The 12,619-nt window shown below is 45.9% G+C and overlaps 1 protein-coding gene across 1 annotated transcript in view; it reads right to left on the bottom strand.

Moving 5' to 3' along the window:
- The window catches only part of LOC127462240 (leucine-rich repeat and guanylate kinase domain-containing protein-like), a 49,258-nt gene that overhangs the window by 29,457 nt on the left and 7,182 nt on the right, over nucleotides 1–12,619 (bottom strand). Inside the window, exons 7-10 of the mRNA XM_051770694.1 lie at nucleotides 9,621–9,764; nucleotides 5,751–5,831; nucleotides 4,636–4,722; nucleotides 2,240–2,346 (exon numbers count right to left, since the gene is read on the bottom strand). Coding sequence (XP_051626654.1) covers nucleotides 2,240–2,346; nucleotides 4,636–4,722; nucleotides 5,751–5,831; nucleotides 9,621–9,764 — 419 coding nt within the window. The remainder of the gene's footprint in view (nucleotides 1–2,239; nucleotides 2,347–4,635; nucleotides 4,723–5,750; nucleotides 5,832–9,620; nucleotides 9,765–12,619) is intronic.

The following is a 12,619-nucleotide window of genomic DNA, read 5'->3' as shown; positions in this document are numbered from 1 at the left end:
TCCAGGAGGGAAAAAACCACGTTGTTCAGTGCTGTGTTACCACGTAATTAGAGCTAAAATCCCGAGGCACAGAGAGAGAAGGGAATATTTTGGGGGTGACAGAACTTTCTGCTCCGTTTTTGCAGGTTTTATTTGTACCAGAGACGTTCCTAACTAGGGATTAATCAGCAAGAGAAAGAGAGAGGTGCAAATGAACCACCCCAGTCTGGTTCCAAGAAGCATTTTAGAGGTGAAAAGGCCGTCAAGTATCCTCATTAGGAAGATTTCATTAACGACTGGGACCTGGACAGGCTGGAGAGTTGGGCTGATTGCAAGGGGCTGAGGTTCCCCAAGGCCAAGGGCTGGGTCCTGCCCTTTGGCCACAAGAAGCCCCTGCAGCTGCAGGCTGGGCCAGAGGGGCTGGAGAGCAGCCAGGCAGGAAGGGAGCTGGGAGTTGGGCTGGGCAGGGAGCTGAAGAGGAGCCCGAGGGTGGCCAGGGGGGCAAGAGGGCCAAGGGCTGCTGGGCTGGCTGAGGAAGAGTGTGGCAGCAGGAGCAGGGCAGGGCTTGTGCCCCTGGGCTGGGCGCTGGGGAGGCCACCCCTGGAGTGCTGTGTCCAGCTCTGGGCCCTGAGCTCAGGAAGGCCCTGGAGGGGCTGGAGCAGGGGCAGAGAAGAGCAGCCAGGCTGGGGAAGGGACTGGAGCCCAAGTGCTGGGAGGAGAGGCTGAGGGAGCTGGGGGGGCTCAGCCTGGAGAGGAGGAGGCTCAGGGGAGACCTCCTCACTCTCTGCAACTCCCTGCCAGGAGGGGGGAGCCGGGGGGGGGTTGGTCTCTTTTCCCAGGCAACCATCAGCAAGACAAGAGGGCTCGGTCTTCAGCTGTACCAGGGGAGGTTTAGGTTGGACATTAGAAAGAATTTCTTTGCAGAGAGGGTGCTCAGCCATTGGAATGGGCTGCCCAGGGAAGTGGGGGATTCTCCATCCCTGGAGGTGTTTAAGGACAGACTGGATGTGGCATCAGTGCCATGGGCTGGGAACCACGGCGGGGTTGGATCAAGGGTTGGACTTGGTGATCTGGGAGGTCCCTTCCAACCCAGCTGATTCTCTGATTCTCTGATTCTATGACTGGTTTGTGCTTTCCAGCTGGGCATCGTTGACAATTTGGGTCAGTCCCATAAATGCTGGGCTGGGTGTTTGTATGTTTGTGTGCACAAAGCCTCTGGCACGAGACACAATTCCTTTCTTTCCAGCAATTACAAACTCCAGGAAGCAAATATTTAAACACAGTCTGCACTGGAAGAAATCCATGCCTTTAGGGTTTGGGTTTTTTGGTTTTTTTTTAAGAAGAAAAATAAACCAATCATAGGTTGGTTTTTTTTTAAAGAAATCTCCATCCTTGCAAAGAAATATATAATCTTTGTTTGGTTTTTTTTAATAGAATTCTCAGAGTTATGGTCCTGTCTTTCGTGGACAATCCTGGAAAACATAAGAATCACAACAAAGATATCCTAAAAATACCAATTTGTGAGTTGCTAAATCATGGATTTTCCATCAGGTTACTCAGGAATGAATTAAGGCATCCAAAATGGTGCTAAAACAGGGGGGTGAGGCACAGAGGTTGGTCTCAGTGCCCTTTGGGGCCAACATAAGAATAAACCAGATATATTTATATATATAACCATATGTATTTGTAGCATTTTCTATTTCAAAGAGCCTTTCCTGTGTTTTGAGTCGCATTATCTCCTCCCAAAAAGGCAGAAGAAACTGGACTTCCTTTGGTACAAACTTAAGAAAAAATTCACCTCACGAATATAAAAGATGCAAAAAAAACCCCAAAAGGCATTTTGTTCCCAATGGGATGCCAGGAGTGGGAAGGGAAGGTGTCAGCAGGACGGGAAGGGGATGTTTCACAGCTCCTGTGCCTCCAGGGATTTTTCCAAGTGCCTCTGGGCATCGGTGGGAATTTTGCAGCTCTCCTTTGTGGTGCAAAGGGCCATCTGCTCCAACAGATTGTTTGAGAGAAGTGGAGCTGTGGCCAATCTGTCTCAGATTTTGGAAGTGAAGGAGGAACTTGGTTTCATGAGCAATTTGGAGCAAATCGGATTTGCCTCATTTCCAGGCTGCCACTGGAATAGGACAGAACTTCCCCTCCCTTTCCCCTGATTAATTTAGAGGACATAAAAAAGTCCCTCTAAAAATGCCAACGGATTGAGCTTTACTTGAGTGCCACCCTGAGGAGCAGCTGGGAAATGAGGTGAACTCACCTGTGCAGGATTTTCTGGGGCTGCATCATGTGGTATAGCACCAGAGACCTGTGATCATCTGCAGCAACAACTTCGGGAGGAGGATCATATTTATTCACAGCAGCAACCTGTTCCCACAGTTTAGAGGGGCAAAAAAGAAAGAAAAGCAGTGATATAATTGCTTCCAGCTGCAATTTTGCTTCAAAGGTCCCTGTGAATAATGATGGATTTGTGTTTCTGGGGGTCAGTCTTTGTGCTGGGCTTGCCACATAAATCTTTCCAGGAGATTTAGGCAGAGTTTGATGGATAGATGGAAGGCAGCCAGATATAACTCACCATCTTTAATATATTCAACCTTTTCCCGGGGAAGAAAACAGGATGCCACAAAGTAATTTTGCTTAGGTTTTAATTATCCATTAATTTGCATCCTCTCAGTGCTGGTGGAAGATGCCAAACTCAAATCCTCAGGGACTGGAGCCATTCAGAAAAGGAACAGAAATAATAAAGAAAACAAGCAAACTCCAGTTTTCTCCTGACAATGCATTTCTGTCTTTCCTGGGAGGAAAAGCACTCAAATTCCAAGGATTCCCTCCATCCCTTCTGTTGGAAGGAGCTGTGTATTTTTGGGTGTTGTTAAATGTTACACATTCAGAAATAAGGTAAGGACTTCCACAAGGACAAGTGGAAGGTTTTGCACCTGGGAAAACACATAATCTAGGAATGCAACACAGGCTGGGATCTACCTGGATCTTCCAGGAAGGGACCTGGGGGAGAACAAGCTCAGTAGGAGTGAGCAGGTTGTATCACAAGGAGTTGTTATCCCGCTCTGCTCAGCACTTGCCAGGCCACACCTGGAATACTGGGCTCAGTTTTGGTTCCTGGTATAAAAAAAAATATGTGGACAGGCTGGAGAGGGTCCAGAGAAGGGTCACAAAGATGATTCAAGGACCAGGAAGCCTGAAAGGCTGGGTTTGTTCAGCCCTGAGAACAAAAGGCTCAGGGAGACCTTATGATCATATTCCAATGTTTAAAGTGTGGCTACAAGGATGGAGACTCCCTTTGTACCAGGAATCCCAGGATAAAATGAGGGTCAATGGCTACAAGTAACTCCTGAGGAGATTCTAATTGGATACAAGAGATAAAATTTTCACAGTGAAAAAAATCACTGGAATATTCAAGGCCAGGTTGGATGGGGCTTGGAGCAACCTGGGCTAGTGGAAGGTGTCCTTGCCCATGGCAGGGGGTTGGAATGAGATGATCTTTAAGGTCCCTTCCAACCCAAACCATCCTGGATTTTCTGATAACCTCCCCAGGGAAGTGGTGGATTCCCAGGGTTGGGCACTTTTAAGATTGGGCTGAACAAAGGTGCTGGGCCATCTTTTATGGTTCTTTTCCCAAAAAAAGGTTGGACCAGATGATTCATGAGGTCCCTTCCAAGCTGATATTCTATGATTCTATGGCAGTTATACCCATATTAGCAAGGGTTGTGGTGGAAAACATTCCATCTTGGAATCCAATGTCCATGCTACTCTGGGAGAAGGGGAGGCAATTCCATTTTAGCTTTAATTTGGTGCTGGAATTAGTGGCTGGGAGCACAGTAGGTGCATCCTGGTGCACATCATCTGGTCAAGGTTATCCCAAAAGAGCTCTAGTTCATGTAATACAAGATTATTCCACGAGCAGAATCAAACATGAGCAACCAGGAGTTTCCCCTTCCAAACTTCTGAGCTCAACTACTGATCTAAACTTCTGATCTGCTGCATTTTTGATCTAAACTAAAACATTTCTGAATGTCCATTTTGTGCCAGCGAGACAGAAGAGCTGGTGCCTCCAAATCCAAGAGAGTTCATGAGGCTGAGACATCCTAAAATAACCAGAGGGGAGGATTTTCTGGAATAACTTTCATCACCCCAAAGGGCCAGTCTAAACCAGCCACCCAGGCTTAATTTTGACAGTCCACAGAGAAGGAAAAATGTTGTTAATATATTAAAATTTATATTAGGAGGGAAACAGGTTGGTACTTAAGATAAAGAGCAAGATCAGCATCTCAAAGGTGGGGTAAATGACACTCTGGTGTCATCCCTCCTGTGTGTTCATGGCAGAAAAAACCTGGCATTAAACAAGAACCTTAATATTTATGCAGCTGAAGTTGGGAGTGATGAATTTCCTGAAAGGATGGTTTTTTAAAGGATAATTCCTTGAAACACAACCCCAACTGGCAGCTGATGATCCTAAAAGTTCCAGCTTGGCTTGGGCCCAAATACAACGGGCAGCAACCAAGTTACATCTCAGGCACCACGACAGGGAAAGGTTTTTATTCCAATAGTTACTGTGAGCAACTATTTGGGGGGAGGAGATTTTACAGATTTCATGGTCTTTATTTAGAAAAATCCCAGAATGACATGATGTTTGCATACCTTTTCTTTCACTGCAACCTTCTTGAGGTCCAGCTCCGTGACTTGGAGCACTGCGAAAATCGCCGAGAGCCAATAATCTGCTTGTTCCTGAGGGACAAAGTTTCTAATTTGACATGAAATACTCGATTTCCTCCATCTAATATTTAATTCCAATCATTTGAAATGAAATTGGCCTTAATACATCCCCAGATTTTTACTCTGGGTGTGTCAGTACCAAGCACAAATTGACCCCCCTACCACAAGCTCAGCTGTTTCTGCCAGACCTGAGTTGTTCAAAAGGCTGAAACTACAAAGGGCAAAAGATGGGAATTAAAAGCTCAAAAAGCATATGATCAAACTTTGCTTAGGAGGACATCTAATAAAAAAAAAAAAACTCTTATGGAGGACCAGGAGCTGCCTATTTCAGGTATTTTTTCCTGCTAATTTCACTGTGTGTCACAACAGATCATTCTCATAAAAGCCAATAAAAAACTGGCAATTACAGAAAAAAATTCAACTCTTTTGACATTTATTCCTCCTTCTGCCATTGGAAATCTGTAAAAGTCACCCAAAATTTAGAAATCACAGCTCAGGATAAAATCATCTTTGATCACTCAGGACAAATTGCAAATGCAAAGTCAATGAGCTTCTGATATTTTGCAAAGGATGTTGTTGTTGATAAAATGAATGTTTGATTCCTCACTTGAGGAATATTATGGGGGCCATCAATGAGAACTAGGAAGAAAAGAGGATACAGATTCCACAGACATTATTTTAAAAGGGGTGTTATTAAGCTTCTTCAAGCTTAATAGGAACAATAGGCCTTCAAATCAAACAAAAAGGGGATCTTTTAACACACAGAAATCATGGGGTACAACTGTATAAATGGATTAAAAAATGAAATTAATAAAATTAATGTGTGGATATTCAACAAGATGATTCATGTGCAGCTTTGGTTCAGACAAATTTCCCAGAGAAAGGCTGGGAATCAACCCAGGGATCAACATTTCTTCCACTCATTCCCTGAAATGACTTCCAACAAAGACAGAAACTGAGGCTCAAAAGATTCCGGTGTGATCCAAACCACCCGGGTTTAGATCCTAATTTTTTGGGTTCCTCTTTGGCCTCTTTCTTACCTGCAGAGGGTTTTTTAAAAGGTTGAGAACTCGGAGGAGGGGCAGATCTTCAATCCACTTGAGCTCAGGCAGCTCAGCAACCTAATGAACGACAGAAACAGAGCTGTTAAATCGGCAGCGACGGCACCTACCAAAACTGTGAGGGGAAAAGAAAAGCATTTTCATCCCTGCTCTTAAAATCTGGATGTAAAAAAAACCCCATCATTATACCCCCCGAGGGGGTTTACATGTTAACTGCATTCAATGGGGCACTTCAGTCACAAAAAAAGGCAGACGAGTTGGCTGGGAGCTGGAGCAGGGCGGTGTCATCCAGACAGCAATTTCCAACCACCTGCACTTTCCCCAGTTCTTTTCAAATGTCAAGCCCTAAAACATTTAGCTTTTATGTGGCTGATGTGCTTAAGTGAGGCAATTCTGCAGTTATAGTCAGTGCTCTGGCTGACTAGCCAAAAAAAAACAACAAAAGAAATTCCTTTTAAGAGTTTCTTTTCTCTGGAGTTCAAGTTCATCCCAAGGAACTCGACTGAAAGGCGGCAGCATCGTTGTCCTTGGCTGGTTGTGTCCAGAGGGGGATGAATTCCACTTGTGGGCTCCACTTGTGGGATGAATTGCCTCGTGGGAATACCTGCTTTTCCTCCTCTGCTGAAAAAGTGAATCATGGAATCATCCCAGAACGGTTTGGGTGGGAAGGGACCTGAAAGATCATCCAGTTCCACGGGCAGGGATACCTTCCACTAGCCCAGGTTGTTCCAACCTGGCCTTGGACACTTCCAGGGCCAGGGATCCAGGGGCAGCCACATCTTCTCTGGGCAATCTGGGCCAGGGCCTCCCCACCCTCCCAGCCAGGAATTCCTCCCTTCTCCATACACAGAGCTTGTTAAATGCTTGGGAATTGCAGAATTCCTCTGTAATCTTTGCTTCTACAAAAAAAAAGTTATATCCAGTAACATTACAAGAAATTATTAGTTGACAAGATTCCACTCAGAATTCAAATGCTCTTCAAGAAATTTCCCTTGCTCCAATTCCTCACAGCCTCAAATTCCTTGGATTTATGGTTTCATCAGAAGACCAAGGAGAACATTTCTACAGAACTACAGAAAGGTTTTTTGGGTTGGAAGGGATCTTCAAGATCATCCAGTGCCACCCCCTACCATGGGCAGGACACCTTCCACTAGCCCAGGTTGCTCCAACGTGGCCTTGGACACTTCCAGGGATCCAGGGGCAGCCACAGCTTCTCTGGGCAACCTGTGCCAGGTCCTCCTCAGCCTTCCAGCCAGGAATTCCTTCCCAGCATCCCATGTAAATCTTTCCTCTTCCAGTTTGCTGTTCCCCTCACCCTATCACCATCTGCCCTTGTAAAAAGTCTCTCTCCCTCTTTTTAGAAGCCCCCTTTTAGTCCTAAAAGGCCAACTGACCCTAAAAGACTTCCAATTCTATCCCTAATTTCTACTCATCTTATGTAAAGTGCCTAAAAATATAAACTTCAACCACAGCCTACCCGAGGCTCATTTTGAGACAAGCCACAAACCAAGTTTGACCGAAGATTTCCCAAAGAAATCATAAAAATTCCAACCACTAATCACTGAACATGTTTACAAGAGAGAAACCCATCATGTCCAGCATTGAAAAATCAAACCCTGAAGATGGTGCTGAGTGGAACTGAGCTGGAATAACTCACACCTTCCTGTGGCAATGGATTAAAATTCCCTTTTAAATTATTCTTCAGAAGGTGAGGTCCAAAAAAAACGGTGACTCATTAAACAGTTTCAATAACATCTTTCCAAGAGGCAAATTTGGATGAGGTAAAATTAATAGCATTTACGTGCTGGAAAGAACAGGGGAAACTACATGAGGCCCTGGAAGTGGTGTTATTAATGCTAATAACAAGCTTATTATTAGGTAGTTTCCTGCCTGATGCAACTGATGCACCTTGAAATGTCAACCTGAACACAGTGAGAGAAAAAGAATCCCCAGTGCTTCGAATTAAATCCTGTAAATAAATGTGTCTTGCAAGTGGGGGGAAAAATGACAGAAAATGTTCCATTGCTGGTTGGTGGTTTTATTCCTGATTTTCACAGGTTTTCTTTTCACATGGAGATCTGTCTTTGATATTGAAGTGATTCATGAATTGGTGCTATTTTCAATTAAAAAAGAAGAGCAGTATCAAGAGTAGTCTGTATATAAAATACCAGTGAGTTGGATTGTACTTCCATTGTAATTCCAGGGAAAATTCTGCTGCGTCACAAAAGCCAGTTTAGAGCAGAGAACCTGCAGTTCTGCCTGCCAGGAACTTCCAGCTGAGAGCTCAGAAAGATCTGTGGCTGTCAAATGTGAAGCAGCCTTGGAGTGAAACAACAAAGGAAAAGGAAAAGGTGTCCTATTTCCACAAAAAGGGCGGGAAGGAGGACCTGGGAAACTCCAGGTCTGCCAGCCTGACCTCAGTGCCTAGCAAGGTTCTGGAGCAGATCATCCTGAGTGCAGTCCAACAGCACCTACAGGATGGACAAGGGATCAGACCCAGCCAGCACAGGTTTAGGAAGGGCAGGTCCTGTCTGACCAACCTGAGCTCCTTTTGTGACCAGCTGACCCATCTGGTGGGTGAGGGGAAAATGTGGATGTGTCTGCCTGGACTTCAGCAAAGCCTTGGACACTGTCTCCCATGGGACACTCCTGGAAAAGGCTTGGCCAGGGGCACTCTGGGCTGGGTGAGGAACTGGCTGAGGGCCCAGAGAGTGGTGGGGATGGAGCTGCTTCCAGCTGGGATCCGTCCCCAGGGGTGTCCCCAGGGATCAGTGCTGGGCCCAGTCCTGTTCAGTGTCTGCACTGAGGATCTGGAGGAGGGGATGGAGGGAACCATCAGCACATTGCAGGTGACCCCAAGCTGGGGGAGTGTTGATGTGCTGGAAGGCAGGAGGGCTCTGCAGAGGGCCCTGGCCAGGCTGGATCCATGGGCTGATTGCAAGGGGCTGAGGTTCCCCAAGGCCAAGGGCCGGGTCCTGCCCTTTGGCCACAAGAAGCCCCTGCAGCTGCAGGCTGGGCCAGAGGGGCTGGAGAGCAGCCAGGCAGGAAGGGAGCTGGGAGTTGGGATTGACAAGAAGCTGAAGAGAAGCCAGAGTGTGCCCAGGTGGCCAAGAAGGCCAATGGATCCTGGCCTGGCTCAGGAACAGTGTGGCCAACAGGGCCAGGGAAGTGATTCTGCCCCTGGGCTGGGCGCTGGGGAGGCCACCCCTGGAGTGCTGTGTCCAGCTCTGGGCCCTGAGCTCAGGAAGGCCCTGGAGGGGCTGGAGCAGGGGCAGAGAAGAGCAGCCAGGCTGGGGAAGGGACTGGAGCCCAAGTGCTGGGAGGAGAGGCTGAGGGAGCTGGGGGGGCTCAGCCTGGAGAGGAGGAGGCTCAGGGGAGACCTCCTCACTCTCTGCAACTCCCTGCCAGGAGGGGGGAGCCGGGGGGGGTTGGGCTCTTTTCCCAGGCAACCATCAGCAAGACAAGAGGGCTGGGTCTTCAGCTGTGCCAGGGGAGGTTTAGGTTGGATATCAGGAAGAATTTCTTTGCAGAGAGGGTGCTCAGCCATTGGAATGGGCTGCCCAGGGAAGTGGGGGATTCTCCATCCCTGGAGGTGTTTTGGGTGAGACTGGATGTGGCATCAGTGCCATGGGCTGGGAACTGTGGAGGTCGTGGATCAAGGGTTGGACTGGATGACCTCAGAGGTCCTTTCCTACCCTTCTGATTCTATAATTCTATGATTCTATGATTCTAATATTATTTTCTTACAGCGTTGTGAGATTTTTTGATCCCTCAAAGAAATTTAATTTTAAAAAAATAAATATATTTTGCATTCTTAGAAGAAGCTGAGGTGGATATGAAGTGTGGTACCTGGTTATCCTCCAGGTTGATGGTCTCCAGCAGATCATGTCCCTGCAAGCCTCGTAAACTGGTTATTTTATTGCTGGACAGGTCCAGCTTCTGTAGAGTTTTCAAGCTCTCCAGCCCAGTCGCCTTCTCAATCTGGTTGAAGCCCTGAGAAATGAAAGCACAGAAACTGTTCATCAAGTTCTACGGGTGGAAAACAACATTCCTGAGTTCATTTTCTTGTTGAGAATCCTGTTATTGCCTCATCTTCATCTCGAGGTGACACATCACAGCTTTTCCATCCTGCTCAAGGATGTCCTGATTAGCTCATCTTCAACTCACCTTGAAGAGCAGCGAGAGACAACAGCAATAAAAAGAGCTTTAACATCCTTTTAAAGCTGATTCTGGCCTAAGAATGCTCTTGTCACTATAAAAAAATTTAGAATATTGATATGCACATAAAAGGATAGAATATATATACATAAATACATTGAATTTCCCTCTGTAATCGGGGTTATATTTACATTTTGATTGCAGAATAAATAATGAAAATATTAATTTAGAAGATACAGGAGACAGGCTGAGGGTTGAGGGTGTTCTCCTGGAGAAGGGAAGGCTCCAGGGAGACCTGAGAGCCTCTTCCAGGGCTTAAAGGAGCTCCAGGAGAGCTGGAGAGGGACTGGGGACAAGGCATGGAAGGACAGGACACAGGGAATGGCTTCCCACTGCCAGAGGGCAGGGTTAGGTGGGATATTGGGAAGGATGGGAGGGTGGGGAGGGGCTGGAATGGATTTCCCAGAGAAGCTGTTGCTGCTCCTGGATCCCTGGAAGTGTCCAAGGCCAGGTTGGAGCAACCTGGGCTAGTGGAAGGTGTCCCTGCCCATGGCAGGGGGTGGCACTGGATGACCTTGAAGGTCCCTTCCCACCCAAACTTTTCCTGACTCAATGATTCTACGAGATGATCTAAAAATATCTCTGGGATACACCAGTTTTTATGAATGCACATTAAGGAAGGCAGACTTGGTTTCCTGTCAGTGACAGCAGGCACGGAAATGTTTAAAATATAATAATTAAAAAAACCCAAACAACAAACAACCACTTTACAGTAAATTCATCTGGACCAACCCAAGAACTGACCCCTGGTTTTGAGAACTCACAACCAACTGTTGCTGCTTGACATTCCTTTCCCAAACCAGGTGACGTTGAAACCCCACATTTATCCCTGCACACCACATGGCTTCGTTTCTAAGGGCCTCAAAAAATCAGGGAATCGCTCATGCTCTGAACTCATAACGGTTTGGTTTTTAGGCCTCTTCCTGGCAACCAGGCCGAAACTAGAGAAGTACCTACATGCCAATATTCCACACTATTCTTTACGTAAGTAGGAACATAAATAGAAGTTGGAGGAAGTTGGTTGGCCAGATTTTTTCTGGAGAAGTTGGAGACAGCGGGTCCCTGCGGCTGCTCTCGCTCGTGTGGGAGTGAGGCCTGTGAGGCCTGTGTGAGGCCTGTGTGAGGCCTGCGAGGCCTGTTGTTTTCCCAATCCAAGAGGAGAGATTTGGTGGAGTGGCCTTCATTTTCTTAAGGAAAGCATTAAAATTTTGGTTTGTTAGTTCTTTATTAGTTGAGTATACCCGTTTTTCTGGTTTTTTGGGTGTTGGGGGTTTCTTTCTTATGTGTATATCGTTTTTGTAACCCTGCTGCCACTCTCGCTCGTGTGGGAGTGAGGCCTGCGAGGCCTGTGTGAGGCCTGTGAGGCCTGTTGTTTTCCCGATCCAAGAGGAGAGATTTGGTGGAGTGGCCTTTGTTTTCTTAAGGAAAGCATTAAAATTTTAGTTTGTTAGTTCTTTATTAGTTGAGTATGGCTGTTTTTCTGGTTTTTTGGGTGTTGGGGGTTTCTTTCTTATGTGTATATTGTTTTTGTAACCCTGCGGCTGCTCTCGCTCGTGTGGGAGTGAGGCCTGCAAGGCCTGTGTGAGGCCTGCGAGGCCTGTGTGAGGGCCTTTCCCCACCCAAGAGGAGAGATTTGGTGGAGTGGCCTTCGTTTTCTTAAGGAAAGCATTAAAGTTTTGGTTTGTTAGTTCTTAGTTGGTTACATCTGTTTTTCTGGGTTTTTTTGGGTGTTGGGGGTTTCTTTCTTACGCGTATATCATTTTTGTAATCGTATGTAAGTGTAAATACATATATATATTGTTTTAGTTCTGTTATTTTGGTTCTTTTGGTGTTTTTTTTTTCTTCTCCCTTCCCTTTCCTTTATAAAAGCCCTTTTCACTGTGGTCCTGAGGACTTGAGGGCCAAACCACCACAGAACTCAGCTCTCTGCTCATCCCTGTCCCGGTGCCCACAGGTGCCCAAATGGCTCCTCCACGAGATTCTTTCCACACATAACCTTGGAATTCTTGTTTTTCCAGCAGCCTCACCTTGTGCTGGAAGCTCGGAAACCTCATCTTCTGTTAATAAATATTTAGGAACTATGGAGACAAACAAGCCAGTTGACTCTCGTGTTATTCCAGTTGTCTGTCCTTGACATTTTTCCCGGCTTTTAAATGTTTAATTAGGTTATTAATAGCATGGAGGCTCCCTCTCTCTTTAATGGGATACAGTTCCGAGCTCCAGTTGCAAAATTCCGGGAACAAAAGGGATTTGTGGAGAAATCCTCAGAAATTTCCTAAGAGTTCAGTTTATTAGAGCTGCACTTCTTGTTTTTTTTTTTTTTATTGCATATGTGAGCTTTTTTGGGTCCAGCCTTTCTTCCCAACTTCAGAACTTACCACTCTTTCAACCTAAAAAGCTCCAGGGAAAACGGGAAAGGAGGGAATTGCTGGGAAGAGAAGGGGGTGATTGCTCCCATTAAAAAAAAAAAAAGTGCATTTTATTCTAATTAGCATTTTATTCTTAAAAAAGTGCATTTTATTCTAATTAGCATTTTATTCTGAAAAAAAAGTGCATTTTATTCTAAAAAGAAAGTGGACCTTATTCTAAAAAAGTGCATTTTATTATATAAAAAACTGAATTTTATTCCA

Source organism: Manacus candei, unplaced genomic scaffold (assembly GCF_025592945.1).
Source record: "Manacus candei isolate 608988 ecotype Guabito, Panama unplaced genomic scaffold, ASM2559294v1 h1tg000123l, whole genome shotgun sequence".
NCBI classification, from domain to species: Eukaryota; Metazoa; Chordata; class Aves; order Passeriformes; family Pipridae; genus Manacus; species Manacus candei.
The sequence above is the reverse complement of the archived record's forward strand: the minus strand, read 5'-3'. Positions and strand labels throughout refer to the sequence as shown.